Genomic DNA, 23,915 nt, shown 5'->3' with positions numbered 1-23,915 from the left:
CCACCTGAGACACATGAAGAGGAACAGACAGGGGCTGAAATGAACTGGGCACACTGATAAAATCTAAATATAAAACTGATTTGTGGCAAAAGTAACAATATGCCAGACTGATATTGAAATCTGAATCATCAAACAGTGACCTTTGAAAGATGAGGACATGTTTTTTGTCTCTCGGGGAAAGTTGAAACTATGTAGTCTGCATTCCCTTTGGAAATAAAAAGTAACTGCTAGAGTTTAAGAGACTGCAATGGCATGTAAAATCACCTGCCTGTATCATACTTTGAGAAAGAATCAAAAGATATCATGAGCAATGATGAGCTGATCTGAATTGTACAAGTTTGCTTGGAGGTCAGAGGTCACAAAGATGGCTTATGTGTCAAGATTTACAGTAATGGAAGAGATGGTACAAAGAATGAGAGAGAGAGAGAGAGAGAGAGAGAGAGAGAGAGAGAGAGAGAGAGTCTCAGAGAGAGAGAGAGAGAGTCTCTGAGACTCTCTCTCTCTCTCTCTCTCTCTCTCTCTCTCTCTCTCTCTCTCTCTCTCTCTCTCTTGTTCAAACTGCATGAATTCAGATACTGTATTAACAAATAACAGCATAACGTATTGGAACTATATGTCTAACTAAAGCAAAGTTGGAAAGATTCTGACATTTAAACAGTAGCTAGAGTTTCATGATTATTCACACTGATAGGTGGTAGCAAAGATTTTTAACATTAATCATGAGAAAAGCATCAGAATTGTTTAGGATGATATGACAGTATCAAGATTTGTACCAGTCTTTTTTACACTTTGGTACTTTTACTGTCGCTCAGCTGTTTTCATGAAAATCAGAAAGTTCACTACGATGAAATTCTACTGTTGTGGAGTCAACATATCTCAAAAATGTTGTTATTGAAAATTCTCCGCAGTACATCTCCATGGAAGCCGTGAATTCTTCCGCAGCAAAAACCATGAAATGCTAATTTTAGCAAAAAAAAAAGACCTCAGTGATATTGAATTTTCTGGCTGGTGACTCAATGCAACAACACTGTCTGTAAAGTTTTAATAAAAAGGATTGAGGACTGTGAACCCTGGGAAAAGAATGAACAGATTGATTTATTTCAGCTTGGTTAAACTTCATACATGCTTTAGTGATCATCAGGGCACCGACGCACCAGGGACATCCATACACAATGAGCTGATCAGAGTATATTGTGTCTCTCTGGACATTTGATCTGTTGCAAAAATTTCGTCCCCCTGCCTGAAGATGTTTACAAAATCCTAGCCGCTATCATCTCACAGACTGCTGTCCTCATCAAATTTCAGCGGAGTTGAGATGTCGGAATTTGTGGTACGCCTGGCATGATCGCAATGATGAACAGTATGCAGTCAAGAAGTACTGTGTGTGACTCACTGTACAAATTGTCCGAATTTTCTGCCCAGACGACAGACCAATATGCAGTGTCATCAACTTTTTCACTTTGTCCGGTTGATAAACTTTTGAGGGCACAGACCGTACCTGACGCAGTGTCAACTCACACACTACTCATGGGAGACCAGAAATAATGATAATAGCCATCAGACAATAACAAATGATATGACAATGTGATGACAGACAACACAATAGATTTTATCTTGGTACAGTACACTGAATAAATAAATGCCTCCATACTTTTATACAGTTAATAGAGTAACTGTCACCTTACTTAATTGTAAAGTTAATAAAGTAACTTGATGCCTTTCATCCCGTTTCTTGTGTCAATTTTTAGAAATCATTGAAAAGAAATTCAGCATCAACCAAATATGATATTGATAAGGGATTTGTCAGTTTCTTCAGCTTAAGGGGTCAGTAAATTTGTGGGGGGTCACCACTTTTTTTAATATTTGGCGTAAAGGGGGGCGTTTCACCTTACTTTTTTGCTACTTCCATGAGGAGAATAAGCTACGGTCCAGCAATCTACTAACTACCCCTGATCTGATAACGCCACCTCCCACACTGGGGAAACTGATCTGTTCCTGAAAGAGTGATAATATGTACTTTATACCTGTCTGTCACATTTACAGTACACAGCTCGGTTCCGGATTTGTGACTCAAAATAGCAGACAATATCCACATGTCCCGTATCTAAACAGCCTATTTAGGGGCAGAAAAGATATCCCTCTGTACAAATATTTCTTAGGACTGTTTCATCATCGTCAACCTGTAGCTTCTTTGTAACGATAGCTGGAGACATGACGTTATGATTTTTGTATGGTATCGTGGTGCAGAAATAAAGCCCTGGTTTGCGGACAGTAATTGATTTAATGTCAAAATGTATGTATAATGTTGAACATTTATTTAGATTTTCAGGTAATATGTACATTGAACATAAATGTTTACACCTCTGTCCCATAGAATGATATTTTCATATCGTCTCCTTCATCATTTAAACAGTACTGATTCGATGTTGCAATGCAAAACTTTCAAACCTGAGGATAATACTTCGAATTTACCAGTATTTGAAATCAAAGTGGCCATCTTTATCTTTATTTACTCCCAACATAAAAGATAATTTTTTAATATTAAAAATGATGATGATGTGAAATTTTCTAGTCCAGAACCTTCAAGTGCTGACAAGCATAGACCTGTACGACAGATGGGGTAAAAAAATCTTCTCCTTCATCACCCCCTAATTTAATGTAAACAGGTCTACTCTAACCATTGATAACAATAGGTTTGGGCTAAACCATGATGGTGAAAAGGTTAATGATGGATACTCCAATAACAATCAAATGAGCGGTATTAAAAGAAGATAGATTTCCCTCTGCATATCTATAAAAACAAAATGGAGAAAGACAGTACGAAGACAAGAAGATTGAGAGGTATGCCATGAAACCCATGCTCCATTCCATGTTGATTGACAGAGCTAACTGTTGCTCTGATGGCATGGAACCTGCTCTGGTTGGGATGTGATCGGATCAGACTGGCATCTTCCTGAATCTAGATTCTCTGCTGTCAAAAGCAGTTTTGTCCGGTCTGCAGACACAGCAGCAAAAAAAGCTAGGCAGATTTACTGATCAGTATGGAAAACACAAAAATGGCCGAGATAATCTCAATATCTGGAACAGAGGATGATCACTTTAATGAGATAAACGCTACTTAGATGATGATCAGATGTCACTACTTGTTCTGGCAATGGTTATCAAACTCCATTTTCTGACCACGATTCACACTTTACCTTGTAAATGTCCTCCTTACAAAGAACCCAGATTTCTGTTTCTCAGATAAAGTGGCCTGAAATTGCTATAATAGGAAAAATATACGGATACAATCATTGTAAACAAAAAGTGGTGAGGATAGCCGCAATTTATAATAATTATATCGGTATGTGATATTTTTTCTATAATAACAATTTCGGGCCACTTTATCAGAGATAAAGAAATTTGCGTTCTTTGTATTAAAGGAGGACATTTACACAGTAAAGCATGAATCGTAGTCAGAAAATGGAGTTTGACAACCATGTAAGAACAAACAGTAACATGTAATCATCATCAAAGAATGATGGTGTAAGGCATCTTTGAATTTCTTCTTCCCTGGCTAATTTTACAAGTACACTTGATCTATCTTTTTACTGCTCTCTGCGGAACAATTACGGCCGGGTGATAGACAGAATGGACGGCAAACGGTCAGAGATATCACATTTCCAAATTGAAAGATTCCTTTACAAGTCAGAGGGTAAGACCCTAGCAATTACATTGGAGGGTACTATAAGAAACCTGGCTTGAGGACTTGGGGCCTAATCTCTCAGTTGGTGAAGATAGTCAAAGTTTGACGCTGATTAGTTTGCCATGGGTGAAAAGTCTGGCAGCAGTCAAAATGCGACGGGATGATAATACTGAGGAACCCTCCTATCTGGATGAGTTTTAATCATAGTAACCTACAATTAGACAAGAAGTCTACTTCATATTCTTCTGTTCTGAACTTCTAGATTATTCTCCATTACGAACCTTCTGAAAACCTATTCGCTATGTTTGTTGCCGTTCAATTTGAAATCCGGCCTCCTTGACATAGGGGACAAGACTTTGGCAATTGATTTCCACATTCAAGTGCTGCTTATGAAAACAGGCAAGTTCCATAGGAAATTAGCCAAGGAAACGTGTCACAAAAGCGTGATCGGCTAGCAGAAATCTTCTCTGTAAAACCATAGACCCTCGTTTTTTCACGAGGGTCTGTGGTAAAACTACGGCAGCGAGACAAGTTACAAACTGGGAGTACGATGAATAATGGGACTCTTCGATAGAGTCTGCGATAATCTTGTCCCATCTTGCTTTGCTTTGCGAACCATGAAGTGTATTCTTTGTTCTATTTTTAGGAAACGCAGCGTCTGTCAAAGTCATCACACACTGAGACTGATTTACAGCTTCTTATAACTGTTTCTACTGCCATACCATCGTCTTCTTTTTTGCGTTTGGATGAGTGTGAGTGTGTGTCGTTAATCGGGACTAAAAATTTCAACATAAATTATTCATTGCAGTTGGGGGCGATAAATTTCAAGTCAATTGAGGATACAGACTCGGTGTCTATGCTGCAGGGGACACAATGACTTCACAATGAACCACGTACAAGTCTAGAGCTAATACGCTCAACGGTTGGAATTATAATTACCGTACAGTTTATCCATCATAAGATATTAATTACATTTTCCCTCCTCTAGCCGTTCATTTCCTCCCGGTTCATTTTGTCGCTAATTCCGCAAATTTCCTCTCTCTGTTTGCAATTCTGTAGTTTTGGAAATATGAGAAATTCCATGAATATGAATTAAGTGTTTGTCCTGTTGTGTAACTTTCTGCGTGATAGCCATCAGTAATGTTATTTTTTAATTTATTTCCTTGATTAAATTTAGTTGCTTGTGGACCGCAAAACGCATCCCTGACAGAAAATTCCCCTGTGGGAGCAATGAATATTTAGTTTGAAGGGTGAAATTTTTTTAATTTCTACTTTAATACAGAGGTATTCAACAATTATGTGGAAGTGGATCTGATATTCTGGGGGAACAAAGAACTTGGACGGCGAAAAGAAAATCACCCCTCTTTTGCAGTATAGTGGTCTAACAATGCCAGTGCCGTTCATGTACAACAACAGGACCAAATGAAAAGATAGGGTGAGATGGTCAGGTTTATTGGTCAATTTACTGGCAAAATTTTCTTTTTGAAAAATTAATTATGCAATACTGTGCACATCTGGTGAAGGAAACGGTTCAAGGATAATTAGGGCTCTGAGGTCAGACAAGGACAAGGTCACTCCTGGTCGGACAACAAGGATATTGTCAGTGGGGACACTTGTGTGGTCGAATATTTACAGCAGTGACAGGTAGTTGTGGTGTAAACAAGGCTATTAGGGAGACAGATGGTAAAGTCATCATTATTTTTGAACAAATTCCAATTTCTCTTGATGACGGCTGTGAGTAGGCTCTTTACGCGGATGATAAAACACAGCATGCGTTGTATATTACTTGTTGTCAGGTCCCCGTCTTGTCCTGTCATTTTCTAATGGCAACTTGTCATGAGCACTTACACGACGTGACTAGTTGCAATCCGTTTGGTCTATGTGGTAGATAATCAAGTTTCCATTTTTTCTTCGTGATGAAAATTATCCAGTTTTATTTTTATGACGCTGGTGCAAATTTTGAGCTTGCAATCCTGTCATATATAAGCTGCCTCATGCAGGTGGTTAATGTCAGCATTGGTATATTACATGACAGAAGTATTTCAGGAACGGCACGGAAGTTGAGGGGTGGAAGTTCACTGAAATGCATCTTGTTTGAGGACAAAAGTGGGCAGAATACTTGAAAGCAAGGGACGGGCAAAAAAAAGAGGGCGTGTTAGTTGGAAATTTGATAACTTCACCCTTTAACTAGCAGACTTTTGTATGTGCTGATTGTCTTTATAGGTTGAATGGACCTTTTTACTGGGAAATGGGGAGGAGAGGGTAAAAAAGTGGGTATCATTTTTATGAAAGTGACAACTAAGAGAGCGTTTGTATGAGTGTCAAACCTGTCAATAGAGGAAATAGATCTAATGTTCATTGTGCAGCTAAAATGCTGCTTTTTATTAATAATGTCAAATAATGGTGAATGAACCATTTAACGTGGTGTGAGTGCCACTCATACTCATACCAAGAAAACAACCAAATTTCAACAGATAACACAGAAGATACATTGGGTAACTGAGGTATGCACAATGTATTGAAAAAGTACGATAAAATAGACAATGCCAAAATCTGATTTTTAATATTAAAAGTACTAAGCTTTCTTGTGTGTGTAAGTATTAAGTACCCTATCCTTGTGCAGTATCAGTTTAGATCTATTAAAAATACCCTTAGAACAGTACTGGATTCTAGAACAAATGAAATCTTGGGGAATATGACCACTCTGGTAGTTTTGAACATTTCAAAATTTCGCCTCTTGGTGGCACCCTAATTTCACTTGACAGCCAGTGGAAGATATAGTGACAAGGTGACCTTTCCTGTATGATTTGACCTAGCCTGACCTTACAGTCAAAGTTAGCCGGCTCCTACACACATACAAGGACAAAAATACAAGATCCTTACACCTTGGCGAATCAGTATTCAGTGAGCAAACTAGAAATTCTTCTGCCGGTGTTGGTTTGGTCTTCTTGAGAATGACATATGGCCCGGGCAACATCTACTACAAAAAGATGTGTTGTGAATAGTAACAACCACATGTGAATAAAAAAAATTTTTACACGTTGACAAACTTTCCATTCATGCAATTTTATTTATTTTTTGCTGAGATGTGCGAGTCATATCTGGTTTTTGCCAAAATAAAACATGCAGCTGACAAAAGCAATGCCCAAACAATTGACGGGTTATAATACACATAATGAAACAAAAAGTCCATTTACATAATATTTTCCTGAAATTTATAATTATTCCAATTTAACACCACTGAAAGACAGTTAATGACATAAATTCATTAAGACATACTGGTCAATTTTAATACCTTATTCATGCAAAAACTGGCTCTTGAAATTCTTCGATCAAAATCCCACAAGATTTTTGTTATAGATACAACATGATTCTTGTTTCTTCTTTTTTCACATTATGTAATTGTTTGTTTATTGAGACCATCATCGAGACATTTTAGCTTTGGACAGAAATGAGAAAACATAAAAGACGGAGAAAAAACCCACTACGCCATAGTGACCCGTTTTCAAAGTTTTTCAAAATAGCATGCACTCCACAATGAATATTTCTTCTCACTGGCAAATCCTAGAGCGGAAAATTCCTTTGGTACAGATGCAACGATTTGTCAATTTAAATTCATCGGCTATTTTCTCTCTTTCCTTTTCCAGTGAGAGAATCCTGTTTTCTTTCATCCCCGCTGGATATTCACATTATACAATGCATTCAACATCCAAAATTGGACTCAGTGGTTGAATGGCTGACGCCTGTAACCGAATATCATCGATTCCAAAAAAACTTTATTGCTTGATGTGTTTGTTGTCTTCACTACATTGCATGCATTCTCCGTGTGCAGCCGGAGGGGAAAAAGACCATCAAATCCTGGGAATAATTACCTGAAAGTACAAGATAATGTCATTTAGATTGTTGGCAATCCAGATGGATTGTTTCCTGAAACATTTTCTGCATGCGGAATCATTTCCATCCATGGGAATCGGCCCTAAGCCGGTGGAAGCGAGGCACATCCCTTCACAAAGCCAGCGCTCTCTACACCGGGATACCAGATGACAATCTCAGCGGTCTCATCATGATTTTTTTAAAAACCCATGCCGATATGAAAATAAAAAAAAGAAACAGGTAATGTGCGATGGAATATTCAACGGAAACAGCTGCAAGGAGGAAGAGTTTGGTTTGAGATATGAATTATAAATTAGGGATACGAGTGAATCCTGACAAGATGCACAGCTGGATTTTCTACTTCTAATTTCTTAGCAAATCCTCCGAGGGGTAACGCGGCATTCCCACGGTGCTGTCCACCATTCAACCAACACTGATAAAAAGTATCCGGGGAATCGTTGCAAATTCAGATCACACGCTGACACAGCTTGTATGGTCAAACATAAATATTTTAACAAGAAGAAAGAAATGCACTGATCAGGCATTCGGCAAAAACAAACCTAAAATACTGATGTTTTAATGCAAGGGCAGTGGGGGTATGAGTAAACAAACAAGAAGTGGCCCTCTGAATTTAGGTAACTTGAATTTTCAAAGTAAAGTTTTTATATAATTTTACTTCAATATGCATCATAATTACTTCGCAGGAAATTACTGATATTTTCTGCTCTGCTACAGCTACTTTGAGTGTATCTATGACAAGATTTTTTGGAATAGAGACCAATTTTGATGTAATTTTTACCTTCTGTTAGCCATTAGTTATTTCATTTGAAAATATGCACATTAATCTTACACTACTGCTTTATGTTTCCTCTGAATACGACAAGATTTTCTACGCCAAGATTGTTAGATAATTTGAATTTTGCATTTTCTGGGCAAACAAAATGGACAGAATTTTAAACAGAACTACATGTAGGTGCTGCTGTTCTACATGTAACACTTATCATCAGATTGAGATCCTGTGGGTCTTGACAAAAGTACAAGTCGATAACAACTCTGAATCCAGCATCAATACACAGTTGATGTAGCTTGACGGAAGGACGGTGTGTTCTATCTTTTTCTGATTGACCAGAGTCTGTACTGATGGCCTTGGAAGAGATCAGCCTTTTTGATTAGAATCGCCCATCTGTGATAGTGAACTTGGCATTGATGGATTTCTCATTTCACCTTCGGAATGAAAATACAGGAAAACCTACACAGACTTGACTGAAGTTATTCTAGATCGGGGTTAAGCAGCGACAGTGGGAAAAATTGACAAATGTATTATTACAGGCTGTGTAGTTCCTTTATTCAAATTGGAAATGCTATTTGACACTTTTATGCAACTTCTCTGTTTTGAGACGGTTGAGCTTGGAATGGATGAAAACATTCCAATCGTACACAACTGAACCCTCCTGAATATCGACTCAAGAACCGTAGATTTGCTAATCTGTGGATTTTCACGCCAATCCTCAGAAACACACCAAATGCCCATGGGCACAGCGCACCATTTCATTCCAACTCAACAAAAGAGGCTCCTCCGCTCACAGTGTAAAATCTACTTGGGTTGAAAACACTACTGTGAGAGAGAAACAATTTAATCAGTAGCCTTGAAGAACTGCAGGTGTATGTATGTCTGGAGAGCAAAATTATTGTCTCATTGGCATGCTTATCTTAATACTAGTGTATGACACTCAAAATCAGGTTTTATATTTTGTCTGTTTGTCTTTCAGATGACAGTAGAATTGCAGCTTGGAGTCAACTTCCATGCCACGCTGTCCAAAACGGACATTTCACAATCACCTCAACAGTGATAAATTTGATATTCTTGTTTTTTTTAATTCCAGCAAAGAACTAACATAATGCAAAGGGGAAACAAGAATATAATGCAGGAAATAAAATCCAGTTTTTTTTGAAAACTGAATGGCTATATATCATAAAATATCTTTACTTTTTCTCCAACAGCTTGCAAGGAATAGCTCTTGAACTCTTATACAATGAAAATTGAAATGACTAAAGGATCCATTTTTTCCATTTTGTGATGAAATTTATTCCTGATGCCTGTTATTCAATAAACGATTTCAATAACCAGATATGAACTGAAAATGCTCACGTGTTTCATACAGTTATGTGTAAATTTGAACCTTTGCCACATGTTTGCAACTTCATTGAAAGTATTATGATCAACATAATGAACAATAATCACCGCCGAATAATTCTCAAAGGTCATGAAGTATACAAATATGTAATTAGCTGAAATAAAAATATTAAAGTTCTTTGACTGCTGTCATTGTATCACTATTTTATATAGCAAGTGTAATTACCGTTGGCCAAGTCCTTCAAGCCATATATGCCGAGCTGTGAAAGCTCATTAGATATGCAAATTGTAAATTAGCTGACATGAAAATGTGAAATGACTTTCGATATTGTTTTAACCAGGTATAATCATCAATGTTGTCATGTTTTGCCAACTTTGATCAAGTAAATCCCAGTATATATCCCTAATAAGCAAAGTTCATTAAATATGTAAATTAGGAATTGACTTAAGTAAAAATGCTTAATGATTGTCAATAATGTTGTATCATGGTATCTGCAATATATGTAGCAAGTTTTGTCAACTTTGGTCAAGTCAATTCAGATATATATCTCTAATTAGGAAAGTTCATTAAACATGCAAATTAGGAATTGGCTGAAGAGAAAATGCTTAATGACTTTCAATAATATTGTATTACAGTGTCTGAAATGTACATAGCAAGTAACATCAATTTTGATCAAGTCAATTCAGATGAATATCCCTAAGTAAGAAAATTCATTTAATATGCAAATAAGGAATTGGCTGAAGTAAAAATGTCTTTTGACTTTCAATAATGTTATATCACAGTATCTTTGATGTATATAGCAAGTTTCAATGACTAAAATCAAGTTAAATTGTATTGCTAAGTTATCCCTATATACCAAAAATCAGACCTCTAGCTCTATTGGCTGGCTCAGAATTAGATATGCACATAATTAATTAAAACAGGATGTGATGTCATAAGGTCTCCTATCATACCAAATATGAAGGGTGTAGCACTTGGGTTTACTTAGTGATGGCCATATATGTATATTTGAGGTCAAAGGTCATCGGGGTCACATGACATTTTGTCAAAAAAATTGTATTGCTAAGTTATCCCTATATACCAAAAATCAGACCTCTAGCTCTATTGGCTGGCTCAGAATTAGATATGCGCATAATTAATGAGGTACAAGATGTGATGTCATAAGGTTTCCCATCATAACAAACATGAAGGGTGTAGCACTTGTGGTTACTTAGTTATGGCCATATATGTATATTTGAGGTCAAAGGTCATCGGGATCACATGACATTTTGTCAAAAAAATTGTATTGCTAAGTTATACCTATATACCAAAAATCAGACCTCTAGCTCTATTGGCTGGCTCAGAATTAGATATGTGCATAATTAATAAGGTACAGGATGTGATGTCATAAGGTCTCCCATCATACCAAATATGAAGGGTGTAGCACTTGTGGTTACTTAGTTATGGCCATATATGTATATTTGAGGTCAAAGGTCATCGGGGTCACATGACATTTTGTCAAAAAAATGGTATTGCTAAGTTATCCCTATATACCAAAAATCAGACCTCTAGCTCTATTGGCTGGCTCAGAATTAGATATGTGCATAATTAATAAGGTACAGGATGTGATGTCATAAGGTCTCCCATCATACCAAATATGAAGGGTGTAGCACTTGTGGTTACTTAGTTATGGCCATATATGTATATTTGAGGTCAAAGGTCATCGGGGTCACATGACATTTTGTCAAAAAAATGGTATTGCTAAGTTATCCCTATACCAAAAATCAGACCTCTAGCTCTATTGGCTGGCTCAGAATTAGATATGCGCATAATTAATGAGGTACAGGATGTGATGTCATAAGGTCTCCCATCATACTAAATATGAAGGGTGTAGCACTTGTGGTTACTGAGTTATGGCCATATATGTATATTTGAGGTCAAAGGTCATCGAGATCACATGACATTTTGTCAAAAAATTTGTATTGCTAAGTATCCCTATATACCAAAAATCAGACCTCCAGCTCTATTGGCTAGCTCAGAATTAGAAATGCACATAATAAATGAGTTGCAGGAAGATGCTAAGGTCAAAGGTCAAGTGGAATCCCCAAAATTGTGGAGAGCAATTTGGTCCCCTACTGGCCATCGTCCAATAGACGCTGGCTGTCTTGGACTTTAACATAGGCCAGAATAAGCCATTGCCATAGCTTAGCTGCATAGGTATAGGGGAGGTCAAAGGTCATAGAAAAATCAGAAAAATAATACTTTAAAAATCTTCTTCTCAAAATTGGCAATACCTGTGACTTTGATATTTGGCATGAAGGAGCAAAGCTATATTAGGTCTAACCAGGATTAGGTTGGTAGCGGGTCGAGTTGACTGGGGTCGAGTTGGTTAGGGGTCGAGATGTCCAGAAACCATGGTCATCATGCTTCCCATAGACTACTATGTATCACAAAAATTAAAACTGTGATAACTTCATTAATATGCAAGCCACGCCCACCAAAACCTTTTCAGTTCTAGCCATTTGAATTCTGAAGATGTCTACCAAATTTGACTGAAATAAGTTCAGCTGTTTTTGAGATAATGGGGATACAGACACATAGACAGACACACACACACACAGACATGGCTAAACCATATGCTCACGTGTGTGAACACGTGAGCAAAAAAGAATTTTTTTAAAAATTAAGAAATTTGCATAAAAAAATAAGAGATAACAAAGGAAAATTACTATATGTAGTCCTCATATTGAGTCATGACTTACTAAAATTTATACCAGAATTAACAATAAACTTGAGTTTGCTATCATTGAGACCTTGGCAGTTTCCGCTGGCATGATCATATTTGCTGATGTTTGCATGTATTCAAAGTATAACACTTTCGCTACCAAATCTTGGAACAACCCATTATTTTGTAAGGTACAGTTGGGCCTCTGAAGAGGGACATCCAGTACTACGTTGTGAATGGCTGGCAACATGAATTGTCACCACTATTAAACATTATGGAGTGTTACTTTGATTCTCTGCTGCCTTTCACGGCGGAGGGTGTGTTGAAAATATTTGTATAATTTTTATAAAGGCCCTGCAGTGTGATGTACATGTATTACAAATGCAGAAAAATACATAAGACACAAACAATACACACACACACACACACACACCACACACACATACACACACACACACACACACACACACACACACACACACACACACACACACACACTACCCCCGCCATCACCACAAAGATGACTATAACTGCCTAACAGGTTGTGGGGACTCACATACACAGACACACTGATATATATACACCACCGACTACTATTACACTTCCACCTGGTTAAGGTTTGTCAAATCCAAATGTCTATGACCTAAAAGTTGGATCTCTCTATACACAGAACTGGGAGGGAAAGACTCAACCCTTCAACCACCTCCATGGTTTGAACCAATTTCATTGTTTTCTAGATCTATGGTAAAGTTGGACCTCTACAGAGGGAAATGGGGAGAAAGATTTAAATCTCCACCATTTGGTCTATGAAAGAAATCCATGGTGCTCAGAGTGACATACCAAAAACTATGATGCCAGTTCAATATCACATAAAGAAGGCACAACCAGAAAATTCTAGGCCCTTTTAGTTCCCAATTTACTGAAGAAACCATACACATGTAGTCAGCACTAATTTCCTTTTTAAAATCAGGTGAGGCCGGGAAATATTAACACAACGACTGTGGGTGAAAAAAGTTCAGATGAAGAACTGAAATAGCAGTCTGTGGTGAATGAAATTAGAAAAATCAAGAACAAGACAGGAGAGGAGAAATAGAAATCAAAAACAGAAAAGGAAGAGAAATATCCAAGTGACACTACACCTACAGTACACAGGATGTGAATGTACTTTTCCTATAAACAGGACTTGTGTGTGTATACATGTATTTCAGGATTAGAAAACGAGACTCCAATGATAGGTAACACAAATCAGTAGTCTCTTGAAGATTTGACTGATAAATAACAGGTCATCAAATGTTTACGACTTTCTAAATGTCAGCCTCTTGAGACACCTGCAAATCCTTTTCAAATCCCCAAAACAAAATGTATTCTGCTGTCCACAGATTTAAGGATGCCTAGCCAGGCCATTTGCTTTCAAAGTCTGTTCTGTAGGTGTGTCCTTTTAACAAGAGGTTCTGTTCATATAAGATTTACTCGTTGCAGTGAGATACTTTCAGATGGCAAGTACGTCCATCATCAAAAATGAATGAAGTTGCAAATGTCTGACATTTAATTTTCTCGGTATTTTTTTGGAAAGATTTTCACTTGGTTGGGGTGCCTTTCTCATCCGACTGAAGGGCAAGACATATCATTTTTATGAAACTTTTGCCATGAAAAAAACTTCATCCAGTGGAAGTGGAATGCTGTACATTAGAGAAAAAAAAATAGCCATTTTAATGTCAAAGATCAGTACTTCTACTGACCCTAGTGTAGCTTTGAATTCACATTTGACCTGCATTATCAAACATTTTAATCCTTTCAGTTCAGCTCAATGTATGTTTAATGCTTTCCTTTACCCTAATACTCAATGACCATATACGTTTTACAAAACCTGTGGGTCTTCCCTGCTCAAAGCTATCACCAGGGAGGGAACTTAACAACTTCAAACCAAGCGAGAACCTGCGATCTTGTACTGGAGTGTCTGTCTCTATGAAAACAGAGAAGCAAGACTGACTAATAATCTAAATGAGACAGATGTTTAAATTTCTTTCCTGAAAACTGGTTTCCATAGAAGGTAGTTTAAGCTTTTAATCATACTTGCGAAAACAAAATGTATTTCAGGTGAGGCTGGAAAATATTGACACAACGTCTGCGAGTGAAAAAGAGTTCAGATGAAGTACTGAAACAGCAGTCTGTGGCCAATGAAAATAAATCTTATATGAACAGAACCTCTTGTTAAGGGACACACCTACAGAATGGACTTTGAAAGCAAATGGCCTGGCTAGGCATCCTTAAATCTGTGAACAGCAGAATACATTTTGTTTTGAGACAAAAAATAGTGAATAGTGGGATAATAATATTAAATTTGATTAAAAGTTATAAAACAAAGCCTGACAAAAATGTCTGGTTTTTTTACACCACTCAGTGGAACATTCGGTCATGGTAAAATACTGTCACTTCTTATTCAGCCAAGGCATTCCTATTTTTAGAATGTTTACACCATAGAGTAGATCAATGTAGGTGTTTAAGACTTTCACCACAATGCAACACATATATTTTTCATAGACGCCTTCCAGAACCGAAAATGATTTGCAGTAATCCCAGAGAACTCCTTGGAGACAGAGTGTTAAAAAACCACAGTGGTCTGACGATGTGGATTCCGTTCATTTGAATGTTACCTACTTGGGGGGAAAATGGCATATTTCCAGGGAAAGCGATCAAATCCTGTCGCACGCTTTGATTTATTTGTTTCTTGATGTGACATTTTGCAAAAGGCGCCACACCAAGTGGTAAGCCGACACACTTCTTCATCACCATTGGCAAAATTTGAAGGTTAAAAAAGAGCTTATGTCCTGATTTGCAAGGAAAATACCATCGGCAGCGGCTTTGGGAGACTTTAAAAAGATTCAGGAAACCTGAAACACAACAGCTCTACTTTTCTCGGTCACCCGTGTGTTTTTTTGAAGAAGGAAAACAAAGTGTAGACAGACACAAGATACATGCACACACACATACAAACACACATGCATGCACACATACAAACACAACACAACACCCCACACACCCACACACACACACACACACACACACACACACACACACACACACACACACACACACACAGTGTGACCGCAGAAGGTTAAAAACTATCTCTACCACTATACAGATGCAGTTGCACTGTACGAGGTGTTGATTTACAGCCTGCACTTTTCCACCATTTATACACAGTGAAAAGAGATGTTCAGTACAAAAGGACATACAAACATGCACGGATTGTGCAAATCATGTCTGCCATTCTGACTGAGCCATCAATCATCTGAATCGGAAACAACACAAGACAAAGGAAACTCTGTCACCGGCTGAATTTCCGTCATGTTTTACACAAGTGTTAAGATTATCTATTTTTCAGAAGCCTGATATCTAATGGGGCAGCGATGAAGTGCAAAGGTGTCGGGGAATTCACTCACACCCTGAGAAGAGTGTATGTGTGTTCTGCAATGAATCATCCCTGAGAGCCTTTCACACCTGCTAAAAAGACAAAACATAAAATACATCACTCTACGCTGCGCTACTTCAGATTTCTATTGAAAATTCACAACATTCTGCGGTAACTGATATGTTATCTTTTTTAAAGTATTCGTGTTAACACTCAATCAATTTTAGACATGTTTGGTGATTTCTTTCATTTCTCCCAAGCAGGAAGTTGTCCTATCTAAATGTCAGGGCTCAAAATAAATGCTTATTTGAGGTTGAACGAGTAGATTACCATTTCCATACCATACTGAAATCAGTAGTCCAGAAAGTATCTAGTGGTCCGCTGTAGATCATGCCATATTGCCGACTTTGAACGCTATTTTTAGTTTTACTGATTTATCTGTACAGACAGACTAACAAACAAATGAATAATTGTTGCAGACTCTAGCATCACTTCTACCTATTTCAAGCTTCCTGTACTCATCTAGAAAATGTAAGGACAATACACAAGGCCTCAGATTGTAAAGAGCACTTTTTCAAGAGAACATGTTTTAGAAAGATGAACCAAAAATAATCAATATTCTTTCTGTATAGGCCAACCACACAAAATATACCAAATGAGTACAAAACCATACAGCTTGCTATCATCTACATCTTTAAGACATGTGATTGGCTAGAAAAAAGATGTACCATGACATGAATGACAGCTGATATTAATGGATAATACAATGTTGCAATTTCACCAAGTTGGATACAATCACCAATTACTGTTGGGAAATGTTCGCACACCAACCACTAACTAAGAGGCAACACTGGGATTGTTCACCCAGTTCAGCCAACCAGACCAGAACACAATGTTCTACATGATACTTGAACGAGTGGTATTCCTATGGGTTGACTGTTTTCAGACGTTAGGGGCCAAACACTGGGTTTGATCATCTTGGAACTGGGACTACCGGTACTGTTAATTTTGAGCCCTCCTGTGAAACGATCATCTGCATTTCCTTTGCCTGAAATATCTGTCTGGGAGACTAAATGTGTTACACAGGATGTTTGACATGCTGCTTTTGAAAATCTATGTTCTTGCATTATGATGTCAAATTGTTTGTTCCCTACAAAGCAGAAGTGTTCAGCACCTTCAACATATTTTCCTGATGATAAGAACAACAAGTAGATCACATTGTTGCACACACTGTTTGATTGGGTCAAAACTTTTTTCAATAATCTACGCATCCTTAGAGACAATTCAAACTAGAATCAGAATCTGCCTTTTGATAGGGTTTGACCTTTGACCTTTGAGGTGCTTGCATAAGAAAGTTGGCATGACCGAGTACCAGAAAGGCGATGAGATGATCTGTAACTAAGAACAACAACTCTCCTTACTCACTACAAATTTCCTTCACCTTCACCTTGACTGTGTTTCACCGTTCCTCACCAAGAACTCTCAAAACTCTACCTTTTGATGTAAATGCTGGAGGCCTACAATCTAGATGACATCTGTCAAGATGGACTTAACAACCACTACAAACTCCCCTTGAGAAAACTACACTCCTCCTAACCCTTGAGAAAGTACATGTAAAGGTTAGACATGCTAGTGAAGTATCTCTCCAGTGATAATATGAAGTTAGGCGTCCTTCATCTCTCTTCAACTCTAGTCTATTGACTTGGAGTCTCCCATCCTTTCACCCTTTTGAGATTCAAAAATCCAGCAATTTCAGTGAGGTGCTTTCTAATGACATGGTTATGCAGTAATGACATCTTATTTCTCTTTCACTGGCGGCAAGTTCTTGTGTATTTTCCATAATTTCTGTTCTGTTTGTAAAATAGTTTCTTTACTACCCTGGAAATCATGCTACAAACACCTAGTCTTCAACTTATCAATACAACCTCTGTGTAATGTCTCAGTTACAATACTGTCTACAGCCACCTTTAATTCCAGACTAAATTCATGTGTCAACACTGACAAGTGCATTGGTTCTGTGGGGTTAACACTTTGTATCTGAACATACTCTATGAAAGACAATAAGAAAATGTACTCATTATCTTGAATTAAAAATGATGAAAATATTATCAAACGTTGAAGCTACTGCTCCTTTAAGGTAATATGTGCATCGAAAGTGAAAGATTCAAACTTTTGCTCAAACTTTCCACAATGAAACTTTCAACTATACTCTTACAAAATCAAGAATACAAGTCAGGGGTAACTGTGAAAAGTTCAGTACTAGAGAAACAAATTACCTGATATTTACTGGTATTGGAAATTCAAAATGGCTGCCACCTCTATGTTAACTTTATTTGGAAAAATAGAAATTTTTGATTTTCAGTCAACTGAGACAGTGAACAATTTTCTTACTCAAAAAGCTTTAACCTGTTCACCCCTAATTCCCTGTAAACAGGTCCACAATCACCATTGATAGCAAATGGGTTTGGGCCATACCATGATGGTGAAAGGGTTAAAATGAGCCCCTGCAAGTGGTAGATAAGAAAACACTGGTAAAAATTTGAGAGTCCGAATATCTGTCCTTGAGGTGTATTCTCCCTAACAAACAGTAAATGGCCTCTGTCATTTCCATCATAAGTAACTGTTCATCCATGAACTTTCCTTTTTTTCCTGGAAATTTGAATATTTTTAAGGCTCTCTACCTAGCAGTTTCCCCAGAGAAGGGCTGCATTACTCACTGTCCCTAACAAAAAAGTACTGTCAACTAAAGACAACACTGATCACGCATGTCACACCCACAAAAAAACTTCAATTTGTGATAAAAATTTCATGAAGAGTGAGATGACCATACACACAGTAGAGTAAATGTTTGTAGTTATATATTACCAACATTAATTATGAATGAAACAAAGATCTGTTAATCTTTTTATCTTCCCTTATCATAATTACCCCAGCTGAAGTACAGGAAATAATTTTATTTTCTGTAGACTTTGGTAATGTCAAATCGGAAGGAACTGTCTGACACTCAGCAGACAATGTGAAAGTGTCCTTTTTTTTGAGGGATGAAATGGATTTTATAATAACACAGACACCTGGCAGAGATAATTCTCTCAACGACTTCAGAATGTAGGACAATGACTTTCAGATGTCAATACTCAAACATTGGGAGAAGTCCAGTGATTCAATGAAAGCTATGACAAAGACAAATTTGACAGTTACGCACACATTGTGGCCTGTTACAGACAATATCACACAATTGCTGTCCCGAAAAATGGCAATTCCATGCTAACAATCCGTGAATTCAGATAAAAGAAGCAGGTAAATATTGCTTTATCTGTCGAATGGTCCACAAACAGGGTGAAGGACATGCCTGGTACTTATCAGAAGGTGATAAGTACCAGGCAGCAGGTTTATCTGCACTTCATATCCTGTTTACGCTCCAGTATGAACATTTAATTTGTGGATGTTGTCCTACCTTTCAGCAGAGAGAGCCAAGGATCCGCATCTGCTGGTTTCTATGACAACCAGCTTGATCGAAACGATCCTAGTTTGGAGTAAAGGGAGGATGCTGTATCATTGCTGCTTGTTTCTTCTGATTTAAAACTGCTTCTTGTGATTAATTCCAGACTGGGTGTTGTCAACTGAAAGTCAAACAATGAAAAAAAAAATAAACATCATACTGAAACTAAACCCCTCCGGCTCTTTTTTACATTTTATCAATATGCAAATGATCACATTCAATGGCTTCCACATTAGAACAATAATGACAGAATGAAACCTTTTCCAGTTAGAGAAAAATGTTCAAACAGTTGAGGGGAAAATGCCACCGGGCCCATCTTATGATTAAACAGTGCTTAGGAAACGATGGAAGTTGTGTGTATAAATGAAGGGTTACCCGAGCCTTACTAGAAAGTAAAGCTTTAAAACAGTAAAACAAACATAGAAATGGTAAATTACAGAATAAGTGAAAATATGATTTTCAATTTTTTCACAGACTTCCACCAATATTGGGTACAATGCTCAAAGTATTCATTTTATTCAATTCATTTTATTGTCTCAGTATATAGTTGAGATGCATGAATTGAAATTATCTGAACACTTTAACCCTTTGAGTGCTGTAATTTTTCCCACCCAAATTTTAATACAACATTTTAAGAATTTTTAAGAATTTTTAAGAATTTTTCTGCAATTTTGGACCAAACAGACATCACATTTCATTGGCTACAGGTTTTCATCAAAATTTTGGCAAAAATCTGAAAAAAAATTTGACTGGGGTACATTTTATACAGGTGACAAAAGTTGACTTTGGCGTCCACAGGGTTAATACCCTGTCTAACAAAACTGTCATATCATTTTATTTATTTTCAACAAAGGAAAGAATAAGAAAGATTTTTGACAAATTACTTTCATGATCTGATGCTGCTTAACTTGACATTGAGTTCCTTTTACACTGATTTGCAGATGAGTCGGAAAATCAAAGTGAATGGAACCTTCACTGGGAATAAGCAATAATCTTATTACTGTATTTTTTCAATAAAAAATGGTGAAACACTCTACCCACTACTAAGGTCAATAAAGATAACTCTCTTCCTCAAGGTTTCCACTGTATCAGCTGATGACACACTCTAGAGCTTACACAATGTATATTAGGCTTTGCAACCTGAACACAACTTTTTCTTATATTTTGCATTTGGCTGCAACAAATTGCTTCACATTAGCTTATTAAATAGGCAAATATTTCAAGAATTCACATACATATTGTTCCATTTTTCAATCCTGTTTTGAAATCCACCCAACCTGATTGCAGTCTGTGAGCAGCAATCAGTTTGCGACTTTTGGTACAATAGCATTAGTGGGCATTACAGAAATCTTGAAAGGTTTTTTAACCCTTTATGGACACAGTCATACAGGATTTCACGATTTCTTTCACAGTAGTTGAGGAGATTTTAATTTATTTTCGCCTTGACTAATCTGACACAATCATGCTCTTAAACTTAACAACTGACACACAACCTTGAGAATCTGGTACACTCATACTAACACTGAATGGGCAGATGGTATCACAGGTGATTGACCGGCATGATTCATAGTCATGCTGTACTGAGGGACTGAAACATAGACAGCGCCATCAGTGTCACTGTTTGCTTGTTACTTTGTCTTTCCTACTGCGTTGTGATTTTGTGCCTCTGTTTCTATGGCACTTTGCGGCATTCAGATGCAACAACAAACTAACATGAAATTCAGATGTTAAAACTAGCCATCAAAACATTTACTGTGTATAAATATCTCCAGATGTTTTAAAACAAGTTTAATGAACAAGATGCTGAGCTTTTGGATGAGCTCACACATGATGAGTTGCATATCAGAAAGGATCAACTCTTTCTCAAAAGACATTCTGAATCTCCAAGAACATTAAAAATTATGAAGAAAGAACTATGTCAGGATATTATCAAAAACCAGTCTGGGATTAAATGATAGGTTTTTGTCTCACTACCAGACGCACTTCTGCCCTAAAACATATACTTCGATTAAATATTATCATCGGCAAATCCAGCATTTGATGATCCAGCAACCACAGATGCTGTGTATAATTTTTGTTGTATCCTTCCATTAGTACTCAATGACCCACCTGACTGCTGGCATAGTGAAAACCCTGAGCCGGGTAAGTTTTGGTATTATTGTTTTTTTTATTTGATCACCTTTGCTCACAGAATCCATCCAAAATTTTTGAGAGAACTCACCTGCTGTTGTTTTGAAAGCAGTGATTGGCTACTACCATAACCAGTATGAGTCGTGCTGAGAGGCAACAGACTGAACCTTCCTTGGCCTGGAGTTAGAGGGAGCACATTATGTTGTTCATGGTGCCCACTCTGTACTGGTCTGTGGGTGTATGTCGGTTTGTCTGTGCTGGACAGAGCTCCTAACAGCACCTGTAATGCAAACACACCAGAAATCAATTGAATATACCGCAAATCACCACATCACTACCTCACATCACAACACCACAATGGTGTACATATTACATAAAACTTCAGATTATCCAGGTCTATGTGAAGAGCATTTAGCAGAGCAGCCTTGAAGTGTAACTTAAACTTGTTCATCCCCATTTCACCATAGAAAGGTAACTTCATCCTATTGAAATCTATATGGATGTACCAAAGTATGTCACGGAAAGGGCAAAAGCTCAATGCATGTGAAACTACATCTGAGGTCAAGGAACATCCAGTCATGATAAGTTTCCGTTTACAGAAAGTTAAGCAGGAAGACATGGTTCTAGAGTCTGCTAAATCAGTGATGACCGATTTCTCTGTATTTTAGCAAATGGAATGCCCTACAGAAGACATACAGACCAGTTTTAACCTGTTCACCCCCAAAGTCCCTGTAAACAGATCTACAATCGGCATTGGTGATACAGGTTTGGGCCAAACCACATTAATGAAAGGGTTTAAACACTTACAGCACATCTCATAGTATGCCTGCTCAGATTGGACTGCATGTGTGGTGTGAAGACATCAAGGTCAAACGGATCTATGCGACTTTCCAGGGACTCTGTCAGGTTCTGTACTCTCTGTGCGTATGCGACAGTCTCCTGCAGATAAGTATACATGCATTAATTTCTAAACCTGTAATATTTGTTTTATAGCAGGCCTAATGATGACTGGAAAGAGCATGGTTTTCATTTAACAGTGGTGTCTACTATATAAAGAAGGTGTAATACTGGAATTATAGCTAGGTGAATTGAATGATTTTCTGGGAAATGACCATACTATCATAACTACTGTTAATAATACATTCACTACAGATTATATGTAGCCATTGTAAGTAGTAGTAGCAGCAATATATAGTAATATCACACTACTGCTAGTACATCTACCATGGCTACTGCCAGTAACACTTCTAATTACTCATAGTTGTGAGGTGTACCGGCAAGGCGTTGGTGATACCACTACTATTGCTACTACAAATAAAACATCACTGCTATAACTCAGTTGAAGGGAACTATAGAAGTAAGTGGTAACAGTAAGTAGTAGAGGTAGCTAAGTAAGAAGTAGCAATCTGATACTATTCCTGATCAGCTGCTCTCTGGTATGAAGATGTTTCTGTCACAAAGGCAGATGAAATACAACGATCTTTCCTAAAACTGTCTGGGAAGTAAATTTAATCTACTCCCTTTTGAAATCAAGAATAAAAATCTTGGGTCATTGACCAAAATCTGGGACCAGAAAAACAAAATAACCCAGTATCTACTAACACTTTCAATTCATAATGCCTGCCATCCCTATGTCAACTTTAATGGGAAAAATAAAATTTTTTCGATTTTCACAACAATAAGCTGATGAAAACTTTATTTATTCCATTAGCTTCAAATAAATCCCACAAGCAGTAGACCAAATAAGTGTTGTAAAAGTTCTAGTGTCAGAATATCTATCCCTGAGGCGCATTCTACCTTAATGCGATATCAGGATTGTTTAGTTGAATCTTTTTTCCCTTTTCTCTTTATTTTTTACCTTCTCATCTTCCTTTCTTCCAGACATCAAGGTATTGATGAATTTCAGATCAAATAATAGCTGCAAGGCTTTGGCTTGGCTGAGAGGGGCACGTTCAGTTGACTTGTCTTCGCCGCCCTTGGACAGGACGGATTCATATGCAGATAACATCCCATCACTTGTACGGGAAATGAGGCCTTGGACGACTGGTCTGTGTGTGAGGCAGACAGAAAGAGTATTGAGGGGACGTGACAAAACATGCCACTTAGCAAACACCTTTGTACACGGTAATGCTCAAGTTGAAAGTAGTGTTTGTTAAAAAGTTTTGCAGTCTTCATCCGTTGTTGTATTGTACACAGGCGTAATGACACCATTACATACAATGGACCAGACTGGAAAATTGGTTGTATAGGTGTATCTGCTTGCCCTTATGGTCATTGACTCCCTGTAACGTATATAACAAAGACGTATACAATGTACACAGCCAAAGGTCACAGGGTCAGAACTGTCCATTCAGACAGATTATGGCAGCTGAAACAATGGGATGTCTGTTGGTTTCCTGTCTTTTTTAGATAAACGCAGTTTTTCCCATGACCACTCATTGTATTTCTGTACAAAACAAACCTAACTTGTGGAGATT

The 23,915-nt window shown here is 37.5% G+C and overlaps 1 protein-coding gene across 11 annotated transcripts in view; it reads right to left on the bottom strand.

Annotated features, from left to right (window-relative positions):
• LOC139121505 (conserved oligomeric Golgi complex subunit 1-like) overlaps positions 1–23,915 on the bottom strand; it is a 136,327-nt gene that overhangs the window by 79,458 nt on the left and 32,954 nt on the right. For 6 of the 11 annotated variants that reach the window (XR_011549292.1, XR_011549294.1, XR_011549293.1 and 3 more), the window contains 4 exons: positions 23,297–23,486; positions 22,246–22,377; positions 21,530–21,718; positions 19,264–19,429 (listed from right to left, as the gene is read on the bottom strand). Coding sequence is in view for 7 of the 11 variants with exons in the window: in XM_070686408.1 (XP_070542509.1) it covers positions 19,304–19,429; positions 21,530–21,718; positions 22,246–22,377; positions 23,297–23,486 (637 nt within the window). In the remaining 4 variants the exon portion in view is untranslated. Of the gene's footprint in view, positions 1–6,735; positions 8,808–19,263; positions 19,430–21,529; positions 21,719–22,245; positions 22,378–23,296; positions 23,487–23,915 lie in introns of those variants that run through there. The other 5 variants (XM_070686410.1, XM_070686406.1, XM_070686407.1 and 2 more) reach the window with 4 other exon arrangements.

The sequence above is a fragment of the Ptychodera flava genome, chromosome 21 (assembly GCF_041260155.1).
Source record: "Ptychodera flava strain L36383 chromosome 21, AS_Pfla_20210202, whole genome shotgun sequence".
NCBI lineage: Eukaryota > Metazoa > Hemichordata > Enteropneusta > Ptychoderidae > Ptychodera > Ptychodera flava.
Note: the sequence above shows the minus strand (reverse complement) of the source record. Positions and strands in the feature narration are given on the sequence as shown.